Source organism: Notolepis coatsorum (genome assembly GCF_963971535.1).
Source record: "Notolepis coatsorum genome assembly, chromosome: 18".
In the NCBI taxonomy this organism is placed as follows: domain Eukaryota; kingdom Metazoa; phylum Chordata; class Actinopteri; order Aulopiformes; family Paralepididae; genus Notolepis; species Notolepis coatsorum.
Genome location: NC_140182.1, coordinates 89,976,496 through 90,003,348, shown reverse-complemented (window position 1 = coordinate 90,003,348; position 26,853 = coordinate 89,976,496). Strand labels below are relative to the sequence as shown.

At 44.8% G+C, this 26,853-nt stretch overlaps 1 protein-coding gene across 2 annotated transcripts; it reads left to right on the top strand.

Moving 5' to 3' along the window:
* irak4 (interleukin-1 receptor-associated kinase 4) lies at positions 1 to 25,502 on the top strand (the record flags this gene model as incomplete). 2 transcript variants are annotated; one of them, XM_084334774.1, is made up of 11 exons in its annotated part: positions 1 to 164; positions 482 to 627; positions 769 to 966; positions 1,995 to 2,155; positions 3,192 to 3,256; positions 4,892 to 5,006; positions 5,094 to 5,203; positions 5,753 to 5,939; positions 6,452 to 6,514; positions 11,122 to 11,286; positions 25,195 to 25,502. In XM_084334774.1, the coding sequence occupies 11 exons, from the start codon at positions 1 to 3 to the stop codon at positions 25,252 to 25,254; spliced, it is 1,434 nt and encodes a 477-aa protein (XP_084190900.1). In that variant the 3' UTR covers positions 25,255 to 25,502. The 2 variants fall into 2 exon arrangements, with proteins under 2 accessions (XP_084190900.1, XP_084190899.1); XM_084334773.1 differs by having other exon boundaries at positions 5,753 to 5,954.
* Positions 25,503 to 26,853: the final 1,351 nt, after the last annotated feature.

The window sequence follows — 26,853 nt, the reverse complement described above, 5'->3', positions numbered from 1 at the left end:
ATGAATAGTGGTACAATAACATCGGGTACCTACATTCGCAACCTTAATTATGGTATACGCCGCAAGCTGTCCGACTTTTTGGACCCTCAGGACAGCTGGAAAGACGTTATTGTCTCTATAAAGAAGCCCAGCGGGGAACATAGGTACTCACAGCATCATGTCAGGTGAGTGCAGTGAGTGTCTTCATGCTCGCCTCTAGTAGCCTAACATGCTGTCTTCATGATGGTGGTGGTGGTGATGATGATGATGATGATGATGATTCTCTCTCTCTCTCTCTCTCTCTCTCTCTCTCTCTCTCTCTCTCTCTCTCTCTCTCTGCTATGCCTGCATTGACCCCACCTGGGGACCCTGATGTAAACAAGACAAACGTCTTTCTCTGGTCTGCATCCCCTTAACAATTGTGTGTATTGAGCTGTACTGTATTGTACCCATTCTGCAATCTGTTAAATTTTCAATCAATCAATCAAACCCCGCCCCACAGGCGATTTGAGGCCCTTGTTCCACAGGGGAAAAGTCCAACAATGGAACTACTAGATGACTGGGGTACAACCAACTGTACTGTGGGTGAACTTGTGGACATTTTGAAGAGCTGGAAATTACTGGCACCTGCAAGTGTTCTGTTGCCAGGTATGTTTTTCAAACCTTAACAATTCTGTACAAAGTGGCTATAAAAAAATTTAAAAAATTCCAAAACGGTACTTAAGCATTTGACCTTGTACCAAGAAATAGATTAGTCATAACTTCAATCATTTTTTTTTTTTAATCCAGATATGGTGAAAGAATCCAACCCATTAGAGAAACAGACAGTTTCTCCTGTGTTTGAGCCAAATTACATTGTCACTAGGGTTCTGGGAGAGACAGACAGACAGTCATCTCCAATCAGTTCTCATCTGCAGCCAGAAGTTCTACCAGAACACACTGAACCAGAACACACTGAACCAGGACACACTGAACCAGGACACACAGGTAACACAGTATTTATCCAGGCCTTATAACCACTATGAGTTTATGAAGGAGTTGTATGTATGGATTTATATGAAAATAAACACAATATGTAATGGTAGATTTAATTTGGTGGTGGTGGTGATGATGATGATGATGATGATGATGATGATGATGATGATGATGATCATGCATTGGTCATGGATACCGTACAAGTGTGCTATTGTGACCAGGTCTCCCTCGAAAAGGGGATTTCCTGGTTAAATAAAGGTTACACATTTTTTATAATAACATCTTTGTATGGAGGAGTATATTTGACTACAGTAGATTTCTGACTTGTTTAATGGTTATGCTTTCTGAAATCAGTGATATACCATTCAAGATTATTCATCTGTCTGCGCAAAACATTTGTGTCCATCCGGCCTTCATGAGTGTGTCTCGGTGGCCTGCTTAATGAGTCATATGAGTATTTTCTCTCTATCCTTCAACCTACCCTGATCTCACCTGGTCGGGGCTTGACCCTTAGATTAATTAGTTTAGTTAGGATGTCTATTTGCTCCCTTGTCTGATTTTCTGCAGACATAGGAGAACCTTTTAACCTCTGTCTCTGTCTTCACAATTTTCTTATATACTATGATTCTACTGTCACCATGTATGCATATGCTCACTACTTGTATGTATTGCTCCATCTCCGGCCACTACAAACATGGGAACTCTCTAACCCCCTCCTATTGCTAGGTATTAGTGAGTTTTTCCTTACCTTCGCGTGGGGTATGTCTGAGAGTGTTGCATTTATTTTATTTTTTGCATTTATTTAATATTTTTTTGACCTTATGGTGACTTATTGTGATGTTTCTTCTTGACTTGTTTAAAGAAGAAGTGTACGTGTACGGCCCATGGGGACATTAACGTGTGTTGTCGGGCCTTACAAATAAATTTGATTTGATTTGATTTGATTCATATGATTGGCCAGTAGATGGCTGCATTTGTGCCCCATAGCCGTAAAAACATACCCATCAAATGTGACACTTCTGCATTGTGTCCCCGGTCAGGTTTCTCCAGGTTCTCCTACCACCAGCTGGCAGGGATAACGGGCAACTTTGATGAGCGGCCGACATGGCAGGGTGGGAGTAGACTGGGAGAGGGCGGCTTCGGCACCGTGTACAAAGGCCTGGTCGACGGAAAACCTGTTGCTGTGAAGAAGCTCAATCCGGTGAGAAAACATAATCACACCAGCGCTTCTTCTCCTTCTGTTGTCTCTACATAGGATAACTATCATTGATGACATACAAATATATAATAATAATAATAATTATTATTATTATTATTATTATTATTATTATTATTATCATCATCTGTATTATTATTATCATTATTATTATTATTATTATTATTATTATTATTATTATTATTATTATTATTATTATTATTATTATTATTATTATTATTATTATTGTTATCATTATTAGTAGTAGTATTGATTATGTTAACAATAATAATAACAAATTATTGTTAGTTATTATTATTAGTACAAAACAAACTTTCTAAAAACAAATGTTGACTCCCTGGTGACACCTATTACACACCTGGTTAATTTGTCCATTAGACAATGTACTGTCCCATCTCAGTGGAAGGTTGCTGCAGTAATAACACCAATCTTCAAATCTGGCGCCAAAACGGACATATCAAATTATAGACGCATAAGCATCTTACCAGTTACCAGTGATCTCAAAAGTGGCTGAAAAGTGGATTGTTAAGTCCATTATTAAACATCTAGACATCCTATGCAGTTTGGGTTCTGGGCCTTCCACTCCACTGAGTCGGCAAACTGCCTTTTCACTGAAAGGGTGAAGTGTGCTTTGGACAACCCCTGCGCGATGGCGCTGTTTCTGGACTTCAAAAAAGCCTTTGACTCCATCAGTCACCAGGTCCTCCTATCCAAATGATCACATTTCAATTTTCCCCCAGAGGCTATCCAGTAGTTTAGCTCATATTTATCCAACGGAACAGTGTGTAAGTGTTAACGGTATCACGTCTCCTTACCACACTTGCTCGGTTGGCGTCCCCCAGGGATCAATACTAGGACCAATTCTGTTCTTGCTGTTTATAAATGATCTACACAGTACCTGATGTGTGTAACGGTGTACATGTCCAGATGTATGCAGATGATGCTGTTATATTTACCCATGGCAAAAGCTATGCAGAGGTGTCAGGATTATGTATACATAATCATAATTTCTTCTTTTCAGATGGAGGACACCTCACTGGAGGACCTGAGAGTCCAGTTCAACCAGGAGATCCAAACGTTGAAGTTGTGAGTTTCTTCTCTCTGTCCCTGTGATGTGGGGGGGGCCCTCCTGTATGTCCCTGTGTGGTGGTGGGGCCCTCCTGTATGTCCCTGTGTGGTGGGGGGGCCCTCCTGTATGTCCCTGTGATGTGGGGGGCCCTCCTGTATGTCCCTGTGTGGGGGGGCCTCCTGTATGTCCCTGTGATGTGGGGGCCCTCCTGTATGTCCCTGTGTGGTGGGGGGGCCCTCCTGTATGTCCCTGTGTGGTGGTGGGGGGCCCTCCTGTATGTCCCTGTGATGTGGGGGCCCTCCTGTATGTCCCTGTGTGGTGGTGGGGGGCCTCCTGTATGTCCCTGTGATGTGGGGGGCCCTCCTGTATGTCCCTGTGTGGTGGTGGGGCCCTCCTGTATGTCCCTGTGATGTGGGGGGCCTCCTGTATGTCCCTGTGATGTGGGGGGCCCTCCTGTATGTCCCTGTGATGTGGGGGGCCTCCTGTATGTCCCTGTGATGTGGGGGGGCCTCCTGTATGTCCCTGTGTGGTGGGGGGCCCTCCTGTATGTCCCTGTGTGATGTGGGGGGCCCTCCTGTATGTCCCTGTGATGTGGGGGGCCTCCTGTATGTCCCTGTGTGGGGGGGCCCTCCTGTATGTCCCTGTGTGATGTGGGGGGCCCTCCTGTATGTCCCTGTGATGTGGGGGGCCTCCTGTATGTCCCTGTGATGTGGGGGGCCCTCCTGTATGTCCCTGTGTGGTGGTGGGGGGCCCTCCTGTATGTCCCTGTGATGTGGGGGGGGCCCTCCTGTATGTCCCTGTGATGTGGGGGGGCCTCCTGTATGTCCCTGTGTGGTGGGGGCCCTCCTGTATGTCCCTGTGATGTGGGGGGCCCTCCTGTATGTCCCTGTGTGGTGGTGGGGGGCCCTCCTGTATGTCCCTGTGTGGGGGGGCCCTCCTGTATGTCCCTGTGTGGTGGGGGGGGGCCTCCTGTATGTCCCTGTGATGTGGGGGGCCCTCCTGTATGTCCCTGTGATGTGGGGGGCCCTCCTGTATGTCCCTGTGATGTGGGGGGCCCTCCTGTATGTCCCTGTGTGGTGGGGGGGCCCTCCTGTATGTCCCTGTGTGGGGGGGGGGGCCCTCCTGTATGTCCCTGTGTGGTGGGGGGGCCCTCCTGTATGTCCCTGTGTGGTGGGGGCCCTCCTGTATGTCCCTGTGATGTGGGGGCCCTCCTGTATGTCCCTGTGATGTGGGGGGCCCTCCTGTATGTCCCTGTGATGTGGGGGGGCCCTCCTGTATGTCCCTGTGATGTGGGGGCCCTCCTGTATGTCCCTGTGATGTGGGGGGCCTCCTGTATGTCCTTTATATCTCCTTGTTATTCAGCAAAGCTACAGAGTGACTCACCTCATAATAACCCACTCCAGTTTCATTAGCTGGAGCTGTGGAGCTGTGAGCCGTTTCTCAAGCTGACGTCCAAATCAAAGTAATGGGACTCTGGCCTAATAGCATCAACTGTGAGTTCTGTGCTGAGCATCCCAGGGAGCAGAGAGCTTTTGCTAAATAGCACTCTGGTTATTTGCTCAAGATTGAATGGATATCCAATCCCTCAAATAGTGTAGTTACTGTAATCAATTATATTTGGATATAGTTTGATGAGATTGCTTGCTCCACAGGTTGAAGCATGACAACTTGGTGGGCATGGTTGGTTATTCCTCCGATGGCCATCACCCGTGCGTGGTATATGCATACATGGCCAACGGCTCTTTGCTAGACCGACTGGCTTGTTCGGTAAGCACACACATACACACACACACAGTAATTAATAAGCCTTCTTATTATTTGTATATTTCAATTGTATATCTTGTGTACTGACAGGAAGACAGCCCTCCACTCAGCTGGCGTAATAGATGTTTGATAGCTGTGGGAACAGCGAGAGGATTGGAGTACCTGCACAGCAACCACCATGTCCACAGGGATGTTAAAAGGTACAGTGTCTGAGGGTCTTTTCCTTCACTTCCATGGACTTGGTCAAGAATCCTTAAACTTGTGTCACACTGGTGAATCGGATACACAGCCTGTATCACTATCATTACCAGTCTTTTTTTAATATATATATATATTAGGGCTGTCAAAATTAAAGCTTTAACTTTGGAGATTAATTTAAATTATTTAAAGCATTAAAATAAATTAATCTAGATTAATCTATGGAGTGAAAAATCTTAAATTTTAGCGCCGTGGAAAGAGGTCTAGCTGAGTCAATGTTGATGGTTTTGTTGAACATTTGTATTTCACAGGAGAGAAACTGTATTCAAAGAAAGCTATTAAAATAGTCTTTGAATCGAAATATACATTCTTTGTGTTGATTTTACATTAATTTCATGATTTTACTCAAGTAAATATCTGTTACAAGCTTCGGTTTCAAGTAGAAAATGCTATTTTTAATCTAGATTAATTACAGAAAATTGTGAGATTAATTAGTTAATTTTTTTAATCTATTGACAGCACTAATATATATATATATTTGTATCTACCAGTGGAAATATTCTGTTAGATGAAAACTTTGTGGCGAAGATCTCGGACTTTGGGCTGACGCGAGCATCGGCCAAGCGGTCGTCTACAACCATGATGACGGAGAGGATTGTGGGTACTCGGGCATACATGGCACCCGAGGCGCTCCGCGGCGAGATCACACCGAAATCTGATATCTTCAGCTTCGGAGTTGTAGGTTGTCTGCATGTGCGCACGCACACACACACGCACACGCACACACACACGCACACACACACACACAATTGACACTAAGCATAATATTTGATGTAACGCCAGTAAAACCCATTCAATACAACAAGGCAATTTCCTTTTTTTTTTGCACAAGACTCTTCTGACACATAATTGTTAGACCCTAACATATCATTACACCTCCTGTGTCCATTCATTAAGAACGGTTGTACTAAGTAATATCTTTTGTAGTTCCTGTTTAGGTTTTAGTGTTTAGTATTAGTTTATAGGAATGTCTTCCTTTTGTAAAACAGCTCTATAGATAGTATCACTAACTAAAATTGTGATTGATTAAGTTCATTGAAGTATGACATCACTCCAGTGCTGATGAAGTCATCTCTGAACTATACGGGTTTACCTTGTGATGGGGGGGGGGGGGGGGGGGGGTTAATAGAAGTCTGTTGTAGTCAGGGGGCAGAGCCAGGTGGGTAACCTCATCTCTCCGTCTTCCACAGGTGTTGTTAGAAATATTGTCTGGACTCCCGCCAGTTGATGAAAGCCGAGATCCCCAGTTCCTGGTAAGAGCAACACAAAAGATCCTTTGTCCTTATATACATTGCACTATAGTTTACATTGTCTCCCAGTCCCTAGTGAGGTGATAATAGCGGTTACTGCATATCATTGCTAACACAGGTTTTTAGCTTGTAATCACTGAAAAAGCAAGGGATTTGAAGCTGTTCAGTCTGGCCACCTGCATATTTTAAAATGGCAGGTGTTTGTCTGGATTTGATGCTGTTGCTGTTTTCGTTCAGCAGCTTATTTTGAACTTTGACCTCTTTTATGTGGCTGTTTAATGAAGGCATAATAAACTAGGGATGCACTGATATCAGTGTCAGAGAACTTCCTGATAATAAAATCTGATTCCAAGAAACATGTCTAACGTGCCGAAAATCTAAGCAAAGTGACACGATTTGCCACATTTCTGATACATACTGTAGAAGCAATTTGAATCTCTAATGGTGAAACATTTATTATATCAAAAACGTTGTCCGATGACCCCGAACTGATCTCTAACTCTGTACCATTCAGTAAAAGTAAGGGATTGAAATCGAATCTGACATATTGTAAAATGCAATATTTATACATGATGGCGTAAATGTAAATCTTGTATTTTTTACCTAAAGTTGAACCTAAAATATGTTTCTGACACCATCTTTAACAATAAGATTGCTATGCTATTACTAGGTCTTGAGTCATATTTGATCTGCAACATCTAGTCTGAAAGTTGGATCTGAATTTTGTTTGACGTACAGGCTTGCGCACCACTGTACGATAATTATCGCATTTGTACGATAAAAGCAGCATGCTCGTTACAGGCATAGAAACAGGCCATTGAGAACAGGACTGAAACAGAGGTGTAGAGGCTGCTAGAGTGTTTATTTTTATTTTTTTTACATGTTCTTTTTGGAAAATAACTTAAAAGACATGTTTAGGGGACCTCAAAGACCTATATTAACTTGTTGAAAATGACTAAAATATGTCCCTGTTAACTCATTGACCCCCGGGGATTAGCCTTATCCTGTGGTAGTATTGCCACGCTGTAAACTATGGGAGTTAGTCACCTTGTTTGTAGAGCTAAATCTATATTCTATATTATAGCCATGGATACAATACTATAGTCATTTGACATTGAGTTTCTTCCGGTCAAGATGCAAAAAAGAGAGAATTTTTCCATCCATATGTTCCCGTGTTATACCGTGGTGAATATAAGTATGGTTTTAGAGCAGTCTAGGGTAATTCATGAAATGCTTAGTTATGGCAGTATACGTCAATTCCATTGTAGACATTTCGGTTTCTTGCCTGAACCCGCTATTGTTCCGGAATCAAATCTACATCATAGGTATCTGATTATTTGATTGTCGGTAACAGCATTCGTATTCAACACTAAAAACGCTTATCAGCCCGATCGGTACAAAAGCCTTGCAGGATCAAGCTAAAATTGACGTCAAATCGTCCTTACCTGCAACCGGGAGTATTCCGAAAACAATATTCCAATTTCTTGATCGCCATCTGGTTTGATTGATTGATTGAAAAGTTTATTAACAGATTGCAGAATGGGTACAGTACAGTACAGCTCAATACATACAATTGTTAAGGGGATGCAGACCAGAGAAAGACTTTCGTCTTGTTTACATCAGGGTCCCCCATTTTCAATTCATCATAACATATATGACATACATGACATACAGATAGACAGTACTGCTACATCTATACATTTATGACATATCAGATTTGCAAATACAGTACTGTTTGTGATACAAAAAGTGTCCAGAAAAAGAGTGTATATACATTTGACGTAGAAACTGTACATTGGGGAGGTTGGGTGGGTGGGATGGGGTTGGGTGGGTGGGTGGGGGCTGTACATTGGAGGTGGGGGGGGGGGGGGGGGGGGTGTTGGGTAGGGGGGGTGGGGGGACACTACACTGTACATTGGAATACTGACAAAGCCATACTTGGTCATTTACTGTACAACTGGGTTAGGACATTTGTAGGGGCCAGTTTCGAATTGCAGTCTCCCGTAGGTGTTCTTTGAGAGTGTTTTTGAAAGTGGGTAGTGATTCACATTCCTTTACAGCTTTGGGTAGGGCGTTCCACATTGATGTGGCATAATTGCGAAACGTGTTTAGTCCCTTGTTTGAGCCGAATCTGGGTTTAACATGATTTGTGGAGCTCCCTCTGGTGTTGTGATCGTGGTATTCACTGACCTTTGGGAAGTATTTTGACATGTACATGGGTACCTTGGTCGCGTAGTGTATCTTGTAGACCAGGCCCATTGCAAGTTGCTGTACTCTGTCGTCTACTCTAAGCCATCCTAGGTTGTCAAAGTGGGCAGGGGTGAGGTGGGTTCTAGGAGTCAGGTCAAGCAGTAGTCTGACTAGCTTGTTTTGAGATGTTTGTAATTTGTTTTTTAGTGCCTTTGAGGTGCTTTGGTACCATGAGGTGCAAGCATAGTCGTAGTACCCTTGAATGAGTGCTCCTGCCAGAGTCTTCAGGGTATTCTTGTTTACCAGAGAGGAGATCCGGTACAAGAATCGAGTTCGTTGGTTGACTTTTTTTTATTACATTGGATGCCATTTTGTCACAGGAAAGATTCGCCTCTAGGATGGAACCCAGGTAGGTAATTTCATCTTTCCTTGTGACAATATTGTCACCCACTGTAACCGAGAAGCCGTCGGTCTTGCTGAGTTTGTTATTTGAACCGAAAAGAATGGACTCTGTTTTGCCCATGTGTAATGATAGTTTGTTGTCGGCGAGCCATACGCAGATTTTGCCTAGTTCCGAGCTGAGGGCTTTTTCAACCTGTAACTTGTTCTTGTCAGAGACCAGCAGGGCTGAGTCGTCCGCAAACAAGAACAAGTTGCAGTCACAAGCTGACGACATGTCATTTGCATAAATTAGGAATAGTAGCGGTCCTAGTATGCTTCCTTGTGGAACACCACAGCTCACTGTGAGGGGGGGGGATAGGGTACCGTTTACCTCCACCATCTGTTCTCTCCCCTCCAGGTAGGATTGTATCCAGCTCACTGATAGACTATCAAAACCAATTGCTTTTAGCTTGTCAATCAGAATGGTGTGATTCACAGTGTCGAAGGCCTTTTGTAGGTCCAGCATGACCATGCCGCAGTATTTGCCCGCGTCCACCTCTTGTTTGATGTGGTCGTTCAAATACAGAAGGCATGTGTCAGTGGAGTGGGATGTTCTGAAGCCAGATTGGAATTCGTAGATTAGATTTTTTTCCGCGAGGTACTTTTCGATCTGTTCGTATACTATTTTTTCCATGACTTTCGAGATGGATGTAAGGATAGAAACAGGGCGGTACTTGCCTGGGTCTAATTTGCTGCCCTTTTTGTGCAGGGGTGTTACTCTCGCAATTTTGAAGTCCTTGGGGACGTGTCCCTGTTTTATGGAGAGGTTTATTGTGTGTGTGATGACTGGGGTGATGGCGGCTGCTGAGTCTCTGAGGAATTTGGAGGGGATGTTGTCATGGCCAGTGGCCTTGTTCGGTTGGAGGGCGCTCAGTTTTTTGAGTACCTCATCTGTAGTTACCATTTCCAGTTTGAAGTCGTCTTTGTCGACGCCTCGGTTCTTGTAGTATGCTACTATGTGTTCTACCCCATACTGCCCTGAGTGGGAGCGAGGGTAGTTTGTTTACCAGTGTTGTGGCTATGTTTGTGAAGAAAGTGTTTAAGTAATTGGCACTACATCCAGCTTGTCAGTGATGAGCGTGTTGTCCGTCTTTATGTTTATGTTTGAGAACCTGGTTTTAAGTTTTTTACTGCAGCCTAGTTGATTGTTGAGTAATTTCCAAAGTTCACGTGGTTTATTTTTGTTTTCCTCAGTTTTGTCATTGATGAAATTTTTTTTAGCAGTTTTGATCATGGAGTTTACGTCATTTCTTAGTCTGTTTCTTTCTAGTTTGAGTTCAGTCACGTGGTCTTGGAGTTCACTGCTCGTGCTTTTGGTAAGCTTTGACTGACTTTTACGAAACTCAGAGCATTTTTTGTCTCTGGCTTTCATAGCGGTCAGTATTTCAGTGTGCATCCATGGCTCAGCGCAATTTTTTACCCTGGTGGTTCTTAGGGGGGCCATGTAGTTTAGTATTGATGAAAATTTGGTTTTGAAGCCAAGCCAGGTTTCTTCAACCAGTGTACCATTGAGTTCATCCAATGTCCATTTGCTCGACGGCATAACATATAACATATGGATCAGGCATATTTGACGGGCTTCAATGTAACCGGCAGAACTGTTCGTCTTGCCCGACGAGGAAAAATGTAACCCAAAACCCTTGGCCATCCCACAGCCCAGGATACAATGTTAGAAAGGGTGCTCGATACCGCCGTCTAGCGTGATGCGGCCGGTATTGCACCTAGGAATTCTCAATGCGATTCCCAATGTTAACCCCGAGCAGTGGGCCTGTAATGAATAGAAATATCGAATAAAAGAAATAACGAGTATACTCGTTGTTGGCGTTCAACAATTGGCGGCCAATAACTAGTATAATCGTTGTTGGCAGTGAATGAGTTAAAGTTTAGGCCTATCCTTAGTATTAACCCCCCTGGAGCTGTGGCGATGATTTTGACAACCGCCAGTCCTTCACGGTGTGATTTGTGGCTCCTCTTCCCAGATGGAGCTGAGGTATGACATAGAAGACGAGGATGAGGAGTTGACTCTGGAGGACTTCCTGGATAAGAAGATGGGAGACTTGGAGCATCCTCGGATGGAGAGTATGTACTCGTTGTCCTGTAACTGTCTCCACGACCGGAAAACCAGAAGGCCAGTCATGAAACAGGTATCAGAGATTGCACGATGACACAGTCTATTTCCTGCGCATAGATCCAGGGTACCAAAACAACATGGAGGGCAGCGGGGCCAAGAAATGCATAAATCACAAATGTAGCATGTTAATGACAACATCTTAGGTCTTATAATATTTCCACTCCTTGTAATTGGATTAGATTAAAATGTATTGTCATTATACAGCACAAGTACAGTACAATGAAAAGATGTTTGGCAAATGTAACAGTAAAGTGCAACAGCAAGTGATTAAACTGGGTACAAAATATACAAATAAGTAATACTGAGTTTAGTGCTATCAGATGTATGTACAGAGTTGTAGTATAATATGTACAGTGATAAAGACGGTATGGTAGTAGTCATACTGGCCAGCAATGTAACTAGTAAGAGTAGGATATGCACATATATAGATCTAGTATCTACAGATATGTAAAAGGACTATGTGCAGGTAAGTACAGACAGGTGTGGATAGATATTTATGCGGTGAGATTAATATATATATATATATATATATATATATATATATATATATATATATATATATATATATATATATATATATATACAATATGGTATATACAGCATTATTTGACATGCTATCATACAGAGCTATGGGTTATATGCAGGTGTATTAGTAAGTATATAGAGGGGTTATATGCAGGGGTTATAATGATCAAGATATTTTAAAATCATACTGTATGTAATTTAAATTTAACAAAAGATGTACCAAACACAAAATCTTAAAGGTTTCTGGATTCCTTTGGAGGGCCAAAAATAATGTCATGGAGGGTTTGATAGTCAACTTCTACATAATTTATATTGAGGGAGAATCCTTGACTGAGTTAGTGTTTGTCAGTGCTTAAAGGGGCACTTCACCGAAAAAACAATGGCGATTTATTTTGCACATAATCTCACACATATCCAAAGGCTCTCAACTGTTTTGCACACATTCATTTAGCTTGACAGTTATTTAGAGGTAATTAGTTTGAGCATCTCCTCCTGTGATGTCATCCGAGGACACTGAATGAGTTAATTACAGCTCAATGAAATGATGTAGATGAAATATAATACCAGTCCCTGTTGCAGTCCATTATGTTTTCATTCCAATGTGAGATTATGTGCAAAATAAATCATAATTTTTTTCGGCAAAGCGCCCCTTTTAAGTGTCTGGAGTAACAGGCCCTAAATCACTGGCTAAAGACGTGCTTGTGAGAAGACTGACACGTCGCGGTGCAGAGCAATGAGAAAGCATCACCCGCACCGACCTGGATCCAGACACGCAGAGAACAGAGGATAGTAAACAGCCAGACGCTTTGATGTGGAACATGAGGAATAATTTGAACCAGATAGGTTTTCATTCACAGTGCAGTACATTTACCTTCCTAAGAAGAAACACATGAATCTCTAGTAGCTTTGATGTGACATCTATATTTACTGTATCTATACAAAAACCCATATGATCCTCTGTATGTGTAAGATGTTATTAAAGGGTGACGCCACCCATTTCACGAATTTGCATGTTATTAGTTAGGGGTGGGAATCACCAGAGGCCCCACGATACGACATTATCACGTAACTAGAGTCACAATATATTTAGATTTATGAAATTTTTTCAACAAATTATGCCCCCATCAGAAAACTTAACATCTGCAATAAAAATATACAATAAAATATACAAATATACATCATCTGTTTTACCTAATAAGATAATATTTTCAGTCTGTACACCTCATTCCAATTAGTAGTCAAATGTGATTGTCAAGCAGAGATTTGTATATCGATACTTGACACCAGGGCCCGTGAGCGGATCGGCGCGGGCGAGAAATCCGCTCTTCGCTCTAGACGGCTTGTTCCGCTCCACTAATCGCTCATGTTGACCCCGCCCCCAAGTCGCTCTCCGCTCGCTCACCGCTCACCTTGAAACGAGCGCTCCCCGGTCCCCGCTCCACATCGCTCTGCAGATTTTTAAATTTTTTTTGGAGCATGATGTAAATTTGCTTGATTTGACTAAACTACAACAGTCTACACCCCCTGGGCCCCTTAACAATTGTTTGTTTCAAGTTTCTTTAATAGTTGTCATACAGAAGTACAGAATACTTTCATACAAAATGCTTCTTACTGTTACGCTCCAGAGACTGTGCTAGACAAGATAGTATCAAATAACATAGTATAGCATGTAATTTAGAAGAAGAAAATGAGGTCACAGTGTTCGGTATAGACATATGTACAATGTTCTGAGTTACCATATAATATACAATACTATGCAGTGTACTAATGTACAGTACTATATAGTGCAAAGAAGAAATGGGATGAGGTACAATTTAGGTACAATTTACAGTAAGGTGTACGAGTTGTAGTGCAATCCTTCATCAATAAATATAAAGTGTGGGGAGTGGGTGCTACAGTGTGTTTGTTTAAAGTGGGTGTGTGCTATAAAGTGTGTGGAGTGGGTGCTACAGTGTGTTTGTTTAAAGTGAGTGTGTGCGTGTGGATGTGTGTGCTATGTGCGTTTGGTGGTTGTTGTGTAGTGTTCATTGTTCGTTTAGCAGCCTGATGGCCTGGGGATAGAAGCTTCTTCTGAGTCTTTCTGTGCTCGCCTTGAGACTCCGGTATCGCTTGCCTGACCGCAGCAGTTCAAAGAGGCAGTTGTTCGGGTGACTGGAGTCTTTAATGATTCTCTTAGCCTTGCCCTTGCAACGCTTGTTGTAAATGTTCTGGAGGGTGGGGAGCCCCCCTCCAATTGTGCGTTCGGCTGAACGTGTCACTCTTTGTAGTCTGCTTCAGTCTTGTGCAGTGCTATTCCCAAACCAGGAGGTGATGTTGCCGGTCAAGATGCTCTCTATTGTACATGAGTAGAAGTTCTTAAGGATCTTCTGACTGACTTGGAACTTCCTTAGGCGCCTGAGGAAGTAGAGGCGTTGTCGTGCCTTCTTCACAACACTGTCAATGTGTGTGGTCCATGTCAAGTCCTCGGATATGTAGGCTCCGAGGTACTTAAAGCTGTTGACTCTCTCAACCGGTGCCCCGTCGATGCTGAGGGGGCTGTAGTCCTTGACCCCCGACCTCCTGAAGTCCACAATCATCTCCTTTGTTTTGCTGACGTTCAGGGAGAGGCTGTTTTCCTGGCACCATCCCGCCAGGATCTTGACCTCTTCCAGGTAGGCCCTCTCGTCGTTGGCAGAGATCAGGCCCACCACCACTGTGTCGTCAGCAAATTTGATGATTGTATTGCTACTCCGCTGAGCCACACAGTCGTGTGTGTACAGGGAGTAGAGGAGGGGACTCAGAACACAGCCCTGGGGGGCCCCTATGTTGAGGGTGATGGATGAGGAGGTGCAGTTGCCTGCTCTCACCACCTGGGGTCTGCCAGTCAGGAAGTCCAAGACCCACTGGCAGAGGTCATAGTTCAAGCCCAGGTCCCTGAGCTTGGCTATGAGTATGGAGGGGACTATGGTATTGAATGCCGAGCTGTAGTCGATGAATAGCATTCTCACATAGTTCCCCTGCCTCTTGTCCAGGTGTGATGCTGCTGTGTGCAGCACATGGGCTATGGCGTCCTCCGTGGACCTGTTGGGGCGGTATGCAAATTGCAGGGGGTCCATGTTGATGGGGAGGGAGGAGCAGATGTAGCCCTTTACTAGCTTCTCAAAGCACTTCATGGCTATGGAGGTGAGAGCTACAGGGCGGTAGTCGTTGAGGCAAGCAGGCTTGGATTTTTTGGGTACAGGGATAATAGTGGACTTCTTCAGGCAGGTGGGGATGACAGCCTGTTCTAAGGACAGGTTAAATATGTCAGTGAATACTGGGGCCAGTTGGTCGGCACAGACTTTTAGGACGCGGCCGGGGATGCCGTCCGGACCTGCTGCCTTCCTGATATTCACTTTTTTAAAGGTCCGCCTCACCTCATGCTCTGTTACCCTGAACACTGCGCCTCCATCAGCAGCCGACCCCCCCCCCCCCATTGCCGTGGCTTGTGAGCTGGTGTTGTTATTACCAGCATCAAACCTCGCATAGAAGGTATTGAGGTCATTTGCTAAGGAGATGTCACTGTTCAGTTTGAGGGAGGCGCCTTTGTAGTCTGTCATCGTTTTGAGCCCCTGCCACATAGCTCTAGAGTCAGCTTGTTCAAACTGGAGTTCAATTTTATCCCTGTAGCGCCGTTTGGCCTCTGACACTGTCCTCCTTACGTTGTATCGCGCCACCTTGTGGTCATTCATGTTGCCTGCCACTAGGCCGTCGTTGTATGCTTTGGTGCGCTCTCTCAGAGCTTCACGGACGGATTTGTCTACCCAGGGTTTTTGATTTGGGTAAACTCTCATTTTGGTAGTGGGGATTGTTTCTTCCACCAAAGTACAAACATAGTCCAGCACTGTCTCCGTGTAGACATTAATGTTATCTGTGTCGCGGAACACATTCCAGTCTGTGCAGTCAAACTCAGACTGGAGCGTCTCCTCTGACGTCAAATCCCATTTCTGCACCTCTCGCGAGACTACAGGAGTACTTTTGATTCTCTGTTTGTACATTGGTGAAAGAAAGATGGACGCGTGATCTGATTTACCAAAGCCACTATCAGAATGAGCCTTGTAGCCACCTTTAAATTGCGTGTAACAGTGATCTAGGATGTTACCGCCTCTGGTGTTGCAAGTCACATGCTGATAGAAGTCAGGTAATACCTTTCTCAGATTGGCGCTATTGAAATCACCCAGCACCAAAATGGCGGCGTTAACGTTCGCCGCTTGTATTCTATTTACCTCGTCGTGGAGTCTGGAGAGCGCGACGTTGTTGCTGGCTTGCGGTGGAATATACACTCCTACAAGGATGATCGCCGTTAACTCCCTCGGGAGGAAGAAAGGACGACACTTGATGGTTATATATTCCAGGTCTGGGCAGCAGTGGTTGGATAATTCCTTCACGTTAGTTGGATCGCTCCAATTGTTGTTAAACATGAAGGCAATACCTCCTCCACGTTGTTTACCGGACTCTGCTGTACGATCCTTGCGGTGGATAAAGAAGTGTTCAGCTGGTTGGATTGCATGGTCTGGAACGTCCAGCGTGAGCCACGTTTCGGTGAAGCAGAGAACGTTGCAGTCCCTAACGTCTCTTTGGTATTGAATCCTTGCTCGGATGTCATCCAGTTTATTGTCAATTGATTGTACATTGGCTAGCAATATACTGGGCAATGGCGTTCGGTGGCGTCTGGATCTCAGCCTGTTACGGATCCCAGCTCTCTTCCCACGCCGTCTGGTTCCTTTGTTCCTGGGATCAAGGAACAAAGGCTCTGGTCCCATTCTCCGGAGAATCTCCTCAGGCCATTGTTGCGGTTCGGAAAGCTGGTCCAGTGAGTAATCCAATCGGTAAGTTTCCCGTAATCCGATGTCTATAAGTGACTGACGGTCATACACATTAAATGCACCTACTGTTGGTACAGACAAAACTCTTAAAACTATAAATATTAACAAAAGTAAGCACAGTCTCGACGGAGCGAACAGAAAGGCAGCCGGACGTTGCAGCGCCATTCTCGCCATTGAAGCACGTTAGCATGTATTGAGCCGTATTGTAATTGTACCCATTCTGCAATGTTAAATAACGTTGTTTATAGCTCTACTAAGCGATGATAGCTAGCCTAGCCACAATGCTATGGTCGCTGCCATTAACGTTAGCATGTAAGCTAACGACAACAACAATGGCGTCATATACTTTTTCTAACAGGATGTGAGTGACGTTCACCCTTCTCATTGGTTGAAAATGGCCTTCATGTTTGTACATCACCATCTGTTGCTTTGGCATTGTACTACATGTATATTACATCAGTGTTAAACCACTGTGAGCGGCCCGGAGTGGATTTGAGCGGAGGAGAACTCTCGCTCCGGACGTCGCGCCGACCCATTTTAAAACCCACTCCGTCGCTCACGTCAAAACCGCCCGCTCCGCTCCCCGCGCTGCGCCGCTCCCCGCGCTGCGCCGCTCACATGGTCTGCTTGACACTAGGGGTGTGGAACTCTCGATTCTAAGGTCGCTTTCACATATAGTTTTGGTGGACTCGGTGCGGTTCTGGTGGTGAAGTTGCAACATTGTTGCATTCTTCATTTGGTTCGCCTGCGTTCACATAGCAATCTGTCAGGCGCACCAAACTATCTGAACAATGTCACGCGGTCGAAAAGGGCGCTCGTCTATTGGACAATATTATGGCACCATGTCATTCACCGGATGTTGAGAGGACGCTGGCGTGTTTATCGCCGCTTCTCACTCTGGAAAAGTTTGTTATTTTTGTATGTAATCATTGCTTATTATTACCGCAAGTAGCAAGGATTCGTTGTCTAATTATCATATAAACCACAACAATAACCCTTGAATTCTACAAACAGTCGGAATATCGCAATACTTTGGTGTACTCACCCAAACTCATAGCTGCCCGGTCAGCTGTTAGCCCCATAACGCTAGCTCTGCTTCTGTAGCTTTCCAACCAACTCCGGTGCTCGCGGTCTACTGAGGACATCCAAAACTCCTCAACCCGCCGATCGGATGCCACACCATCGGGACTTTCCACAACTCCTCTCACTGGGATACCTTTCACTCCTGGCTATACTGCTAGCTGGTGCTGCGACCCGAGGATGGACGCCTCCTCCCCGGCTTTCGGCTCTGCAAGCTAGCCAACACCGGCACTTCTCCGATACCGTCATGGTAACTTTCAAATACTCCACGCTGCAACTTTGCAACCTCTTCCGTCATTCCACACCAAACTGCATCGATGCTATTAAGTCTCTGGGGCTCCTTCGTCGCCCTCGCTACATGCACAGAGCCTCCCGTTGCAAGTTTGTTTACTATTCAGACCATGGAATTCCTTCTGTGCTACCGGGCTGGCGCTCCAACAACGTGCAGCAACGACGTCATCACAACAAACCCCACGTGCGCACTCTGACCAATCTGCGGCCACTAGTCTGTGTTGACATCCCTCCATCACTGTCTGCCCCAGCATCCATCAAAAATGCAACATTCATGCTCCAGAATGTTCGCTCTCTTAACAATAAATCTCTCCTCATCCATGACATAATTACTGACAGAGATATAGATTTTCTATGTCTTACTGAGACATGGCAATACCAACAGGACTTCATTTCACTCAACCAAGCCACACCCCCAGGCTATGTTTACATCCAAAAGCCACGTACCCAAGGTCGTGGTGGTGGGCTGGCTGTAATACATCGGGCTGACTTTCTAGTCAAAGAGCTCCCAGTACCCACTGTCACCTCCTTCGAGTGCGTGGCTTTCTCACTACCTGGGCCTACACCACTCCAGGTAGTCCTCATCTACCGCCCCCCCAAAGCCTCCACCTACTTTATGTCTGACCTGTCTGAACTCCTCACCACTGTCTGCACCATGTGCTCATCCACACTCCTGCTTGGGGACTTCAATATTCATGTGGACAACACCAGCTGCTCCACAGCCATTGATTTCCTCTCACTACTGGACTGCTTCAATATCACACAGCACACAAATGGTCCCACCCACACCAAAGGTCATACACTTGACCTGGTCTGTTCCACTGGCATAATACCATCTGAGGTACAGTGTCTCGACCTGGCGGTGTCCGACCACCATGCTGTCCTTTTCACCCTCCCTACTTCCCTACCCAAGCTTCGGAATGCACGCACCATCACCTACAGGAACATCAAAACAGTCAGTGCACCAGCTCTGACCAACCTGCTAACCATCCACCTGGCCTCAGCTCCCCCCAGCACCCAGGTGGATGGTCTGGCTGCCCACTACAACTCCGCTCTATCCCGCAGCCTGGACTCTCTCGCCCCCATCAAAACCCGGACTGTCACCTACACCCGTCCTGCCCCCTGGTACACCCCTGAACTCCGCTCCCTGAAGGCTGTCGGTCGCCAATTGGAGAGACTCCATACAAGATCTGGCCTCACTGTCCACCTCGAGGCCTACAAGGACCACGTGCAGGCCTACAAGCTAGCTCTCATCAAGGCCAAAACAAACTACTATTCCACCCTCATCGGCAACCAGCAAAACCACCCCAGGACACTCTTCTCCACCATCAACCGGCTACTCCGCCCCCTCGACCCCCCCCCGCCCATCTGGTGCCCACGACCTCTGCTCCAGGTTCCATGTCTTCTTCCAGGACAAGATCAATACCATCTACCAGCAGCTAGCAGTGCCCCCCTCCTCCCCCTCACCTGCTCCTCCCCCTGGGTGCCCCCCCCCCCAATGCAGCCTCTCCTCCTTCTCCCCGGTAAATGGTCCCCAAGTTGTCAAGCTCATAGCCTCAGCCAAAGCCTCCACCTGCTCACTTGACCCCATGCCTACCACCCTGGTCAAGATCTGCCTCCCTGCTCTCTGCCCCACCATGGTCAACATCATCAACTCCTCATTTGAATCTGGTCTCGTCCCCCCCTGCTTCAAAACAGCCTCCGTCACCCCCATCATTAAGAAACCCGGCCTCGACCCAGACGAGCTAAACAACTTCCGTCCGATCTCCAACCTTCCTTTCCTTAGCAAAATCTTGGAAAGAGCAGTGGCCGCCCAACTCCAACAATACATGTCCAACCATGAGCTCTATGAGCCTTTTCAATCCGGCTTCAGAACTCAACACAGCACAGAGACCGCCCTCATCAAAATTACCAACGACCTCCTCCTTGCAGCATCCTCATCCTCCTTGACCTTTCTGCAGCATTCGACACAGTCTCCCACTCCATCCTCCTCAACCGCCTATCCAACAACCTCGGCATCACTGGCTCAGCACTCTCCTGGTTTCAATCCTACCTCACCACCCGGACACAGTTCATCACCATCGGCGACTCCAGTTCCACCCCGGCCCCAGTCAACCAAGGCGTCCCACAAGGCTCCGTACTTGGCCCAATCCTATTCACCATCTACATGCTCCCCCTTGGTCAGATCATCCGCCGCCACGGCCTCAACTTCCACTCCTATGCCGACGACACTCAACTCTACCTCTCCACCAAACCATCCACCCATCTCCCCCCACACTCCCTTATCAACTGCCTGCACGAAATAAAAACCTGGATGTCATCAAATTTCCTCAAGCTCAACAACAATAAAACCGAGCTCATGGTTGTGGCACCCAAGGCCCTGCTCCGGAAGGTTGGGGATCTCACCCTCAACATTGACGGCTGCTCCATCTCCCCATCCCCTAAGGTCCGCAACCTGGGCGTTATCCTGGACTCCACCCTTTCCTATCAATCCCATGTAAATTCCCTCACCAAATCCGCCTTCTTTCACCTCCGAAACATTTCCAGACTCCGACCATCACTTTCCGACACCACAGCTGAGACCCTCATCCACGCCTTCGTCACCTCCCGCCTGGACTACTGCAACGGGGTCCTGTCCGGGGTCCCAAGCAAAACCCTGGACAGGCTCCAGTATGTTCAAAATTCAGCTGCCAGGGTTCTAACCCGCACCAAACCCTGGCAGCACATCACCCCCATCCTCATCCAGCTCCACTGGCTCCCCATCAAATCCCGCATCACCTACAAAACCCTCCTGCTCACCTACAAATCCCTTCACGCCCTGGCACCTCAGTACCTCACTGACCTCCTCCACCCCTACACTCAGTCACGGTCCCTGCGATCCACGGACACTGGTCAGCTCTCCATCCCCCGAACCAGACTGCGGACGTTCGGGGACAGAGCTTTCAGTGTGGCAGCTCCCACCCTCTGGAACTCCCTCCCCGCAGAACTCCGCACCACCCCAACTCTGGACTCATTTAAAAAACTGCTCAAAACCCACCTCTTCAACCTGGCCTTCAACCCCTAACTTTCTCACTTTATATGTATGTGTTGTGTCTGTCCACTATGTTTGTTGACTTGTTATCTCCCCCCCCCCCCCCCCCCCCCTTATGTAAAGCGACCTTGGGTCCTTTGAAAGGCGCTATATAAAACGAAGTATTATTATTATTATTATTAGTGGAAATGTGTGTGGCTGCGAGCCCGTGTGTGTCTGTGTGTGGACTGCGAGCTCTGTCTGACTCCAGATCAGCGGAGGCGAGTTGTTCTATTGAAGCCGATTACCACCATCCTCTCGCTAAACAACTTGTACACCACGTTGTTATATATATATAATAATAACAATATAATAAGCCGCGTTTTTTCTTCCTTCTTCCCAAGATGCACAGTTAGATATATAGATATATAGATAGATAGAGAGATAGATGCAGTGTGCTTGTTTTGCATTGAATGCTGCGAGCAGTGGTAATAAGCACTTCCTATATTTGGTTCGTGTTTGGTCCGATGAAGCGAACCGAGACCTACGTTTTCAGGCGGACCAGAGTTCGCCTGTTTGGTCCGGCGGACCGAGTTCGACCGCATTCACACAAACCCGAAAAACCGGACTATCGAATTCTGGTCCGATAATCCGGACCAAACAGCCCCTGTGTGAAAGCGACCTAAGATGCATCGCGATGTGGACGTGGACGATTCTGCAGCGACAGAACATAATCGACTATTAAAATGAAAAGAAATTGTAATAATTTTACTCTCTTGCTAGCTTTTATGTTCTTTTATAATGTAGAGTTTGGGATTTGCTCCACAACTATAAAGCACCCTACAAATCAAATATATGATTATTATTGTATTATTAACTCATTGATCGCCACGCTGGGAACGGGATATGACTGTGCTGCCACGCATTAAACCTATGGAGTCGCTCACCTTGTTTGCAGGGCTATAACTATATATATATATATATATATATATATATATATATATTATAGCTATGGATGCAATACTATGGCCCATTTGGCATCGGGTATCTATCGTTCAAGATGTGAAAAAGAAATAATTTTTCTATCCATACATTCCCGTTTTATACCGTGGTGAATATAAGTATGGTTTTAGAGCGGTTTAGGGTAATTCCTGGGAGGCTAGTAATAGGCAGCGACACATATTATACTTAATCCACTGGAATTTCGTCCCTATACACGCTACAATAAAAAAATTTAAATGCATATGATCTGTATATTATGTTCCATCATGAATGCATGAAAAGGGGGGGGGGTCGTTTCTCATTAATTGATTGTCAATAACGGCATTCATTAGTACAACAGCATACGCTGATGGCTATGAAAACAAGGCACAATCAAGCTGAAATTGACGTCAAATTGCTCTTACCTGTGGCCGGTGAGATTCCAATTATTTGATTGCCATCTGGTAGATCGTATGTCCATTTGGGCCACGACATAACCCACCACAGCATAATTAATCGGGGGTCCCGAAAACTATTCAATGCGATCGGGTAAACCCCTCGTCCAGGTTATTAGAAAAGTCCGCCCGGAGGAATTTCATCGACACACAGAGTCATACACAGAGTCTCAAAGGGAGTGCAACATTGGCCGCATACCACCAGGCGGCGGTATTGGACTTTTGCGATCTCAGACTCATTCCCTATGGTTACACAGGCTCCCTGGATGGATAACGATTGGAAATAGCGAATAAAAGAAATAACGATCAAATAACTTATATATATGTGGTTGGCGTTCACCAATTGGCGGACAAACACGTATTAAATCATTGTTGGCAGGGAGTGAGTTAAAGCTAGTGCTCTGGTCATGCATCCACTCAACTCATAGAAAATACAGCATCAGGCTATTCTAAAAGTATTGATACTAATCCAGGGATGTGATTTCTCCGTTTTTTTTCTGACCTAAAATCATGATAAAGAATATCAATACAAAAAAATGATTATAATTATTATTTTTTTTTATATGTTTTGATTATTTTTCCACCTGGTCTAAGTGAAACGCGAAAGCAACATTTATCAGACCTGCTATTCTTGCATAACAGATTTTCATTGATAACATCGATAATGTTAGCAGTTTTGTTGAGTGGCGCGAGATGCTGTAAAGACGTCAACACACTAACACTGGATTGCTTTTGTAAAACTGACAAACCAGGGAAGGTTACTTGCAAGCAGTGCAGCAGTCTGCCACTCAACACTACTCAAGGGAGAGCAAGCATTGTCCAGTTAATGTGAAGCTCTGTAGAAACATCAAACTCTGAAGCATGCGGTACAGAAGCCAACCTAGACATAACCAAGAAGCTGAGATGGAGAAATGTCACCACCTTCATTCTCAAAATCGACCTGAGAGCAAAAGAAAAGCAAAAGAGTCCATTAGTCCAACTACAGCCCTTCGCAAGTAGGCAAGACTTCGAGAGGAGGCGGTTACAGGTGTTGCACAATCTGGTTGCAAAGAAGAAAAGATAAGGTCCTAACGTTAGTGATTGAGCCAGGATGACTTGGGAGGGGTCAAGATGACCCCCTTTAAAAAATTTTGGGGAACACTGATATATTTTATTCATTTTCTTTGTCCCTTTCCTCTCTTACCTTCCTCTTCCCTGTGAACAGTTCAATATATACAAATAAAATGTGTTCATTCATTCAAATGGAGTGTTTACATATATATATAAAATTGTTTAGAAAATCTTCAGGAAAATCTTCTTAAAGGAAAACTCCAACATTTTGGGAAATTAGCTTATTTAACATCTTCCCTGGAGTTAGACAAGAAGATACATACCTTTTTTGTCTCTGTGCGTGCATTTAGCTCGCTCCGTTAGCATAGCTTAGCTTCATCACTGGAAGTGAGGCAGGACAGTAGCGTGACGTTCTCTACAGGTTTGTTGATATTCTCATTCCTTCAAAGGATCCGAACCGATTGAAGTTTATGGATACCATGACTTAAAATCCTCTTACCTTGACGATTAAAAGCCTCCCCAATTTAGAAAACAGTAATCCAATGGCTGGTATTGATAATATACTACTAACTACTGGACGCTCGGAGCTAACCGGAGCTAACGCAGAACAGGATGGTAAAGCAAATATAATGACTTCCTTTCTGGGGTTTTCAAAATAAAAGTGCAACGTTTATAGCAGCGGAAAACGTTTATTTTGTACATTATCTAACGTTAACACGAACCTAAACTAACTAGGTTAGTTGTAACGTTAGTTTAGGTTCGTGTTAAAACCTGTAGGGAACGTCACGCTACTGTCCTGCCTCACTTCCAGTGATGAAGCTAAGCTATGCTAACGGAGCGACTGTTCCCAAAGCTAAATGCACGCACAGAGACAAAAAAGGTATGTATCTTCTTGTCTAACTCCAGGGAAGATGTTAAATAAGCTAATTTCCCAAAATGTTGGAGTTTTCCTTTAAGGCGCAATCACATCCCTGTAATACTGATACTAATAAAAAGAGTATTGAACCGTTTTTAACAGCTGGGTATCGAGATACCGTTATAGTATCTGTATCATGCAACACTAGTAAAGAAATTTATTTTGACATTCTGATTTAAGAACTTTCTAAATAAAAGTTAATTTATCTGACTGCTTGTATTAATTGATGAAAAAGTAGCCATGTGCAGTAATATATATTATAAAATTGAGGATGTAATATATTATCGAGATGCATCGTAGAATCTAAGCGAATCGTGGACAGCTGAATCGTAATCGAATCGTGAGGCCAGTGAAGATTCACAGTTCTACTTGACACTGTATCTGTACTTTTTTACCCCTTTATTACCCCGGGATAGTTCAGTCATGTATTTGTGGGAAAAATGGGAAAAACATGCACTGCTCTCTCCTCAAACAAGAACCCTCAAATTTGTGGAGCCATTGTCTGAGCTTTCTCATACACATTTTACGGGTCCACAAAGTCAGCGCCCCACTCATTGTCTATGGAGGGTCCCCACATTTTATATCCAGGTTATATTCCAAGTTCCTCTCTCTGAGCACTAGCTTTAGGAGGGTTGTTTGTTCACAAATATTGACTGAGCTATCCTGGGACACAGGAATGACATGTTTTAATCTGATAAGTGTTTTATCTGATAATTGGTCATTACTATTATTATTAGTTACCACCACAGTTACAATCTGTTCTTTACAGGTCCTGTCCGAACTTGAAGATGTTGTGAAAAGCATTTCACTGGAGCATCAGGCGCAGTAGAGCGACGCCTAACCTGACTGAGATGTTACCGGGACGTTTCTGTAATGCAGTGCTGTGCAGACCACCCAACTGACAATCTTTTTTAAAGAAATGTCCTCCATGAATGCTTTTGATAAAAACAGATTGGCTTGTGGACTGTGACCATTAGTAGCTTGGCTCTTCCCTTTATCTTGTAATTCTCATAAGAATCGTTTGATTTAATTCAGGTGAATTGCCTAAACTGAATTCAGTAAATTGGACATGGCATGTGAGCGATGCAGGCGTCTGGATCAGACGAATGGAGTATATTTTACACTTGCTGGTTCCCGACTGTATATGCAGTTCTACGCTTTGCTTGCTTCACATCACAGCCGGGGCAAATAAACATACCAAAATTAACTTTTGATCTCCCGCGGCGACGGTATGTCATGTAATTTTATTTTACTTACTCAGGAGCATTTTATATGACCTAAACATAAAAATCCGGGGCCATTTATTTGTCTAACACTTAACCCAAAATTGTTGAAATGGTTAAAAACTGCGTGTTTACTGGCGGCTGACATCTTGATTAGAATGTGAAATGTGTTATTTTCACTCCAACTCGCATTGGATTCATCATGGCAACGCCCAGTAAACAGAAAGATTCCCTGTTGACATTTTGAGAAGTTGGACCATTTCAACAACTTCGGGGTAAGTGTTTGACAAATAAGTGGCCTGGGTTTTCTGTTTAGGTAATGATGGCATGATGTTGACTAGTACAGGCTATAATTTCACTTGATCACTTGAGTGTTGAGGAACACTGCACTGCATCCTCTCACCAGGCTCCATACAGTATGTGACTGGGCCATTTAAATAGCACAAGGTCTATGAAACTCCTAACTTTCCATACAATGTACGATTTGCAACCATTTCCTCAGTAGAACCAAGGAAACTATAAAAGAAGGAAGAGTCATCACGTCAGAACACCAGCGTTCTATGCTCTGCTTGGTGCCAGCCTTTGGTGTCAGTTTTATTGAAGCCTATGGGAGATGCATGGAGAAGCAAAATATACAAGCTACAGTATATGAGGAAATATACATCAACCCAATATATCAAACGTTAGCTAGTTAACAATGCAACAAATTGCTGATGATTCTGACAACCTGTTTAAATGGTCATAAACAAGGAGATGACTATCCCATTCAAGTCAATGGTCCTCATTCTCAAACATGTTCGTAAGTACCTTTGTAAATATGTTGGTAAAAACTTTGTACTAACAAATTTACAAAAGTCCTCCGGATTCCTGAACGCGTGAAACAGTCTTCGTAAGTGGGCAAAATGTTCGCAGCTGTGCTCCGCTGAATGAAGTACGTCACTCATTCTTAAACTGGAAGCGCGTTCTTGTACACCCTCATTAGCATACAGACACGCCCCGCCAGCTCCTTATATAGCCATCCAACACCGTGTGCAGAGCTCTTGAATGAAATGGCTAAGCGAAGGACCGACACGGATGGCGCACTTGTCGCCAAGCGCAGGGCAAACTTTACATGTGCGGAGGTGGTGTTGTTGGGGGTACAACAAAGGCAAGACTTCCTACTCAGTAGTGGGGGCGTGGACCTCATTAACTGGGGAGGTCAACGC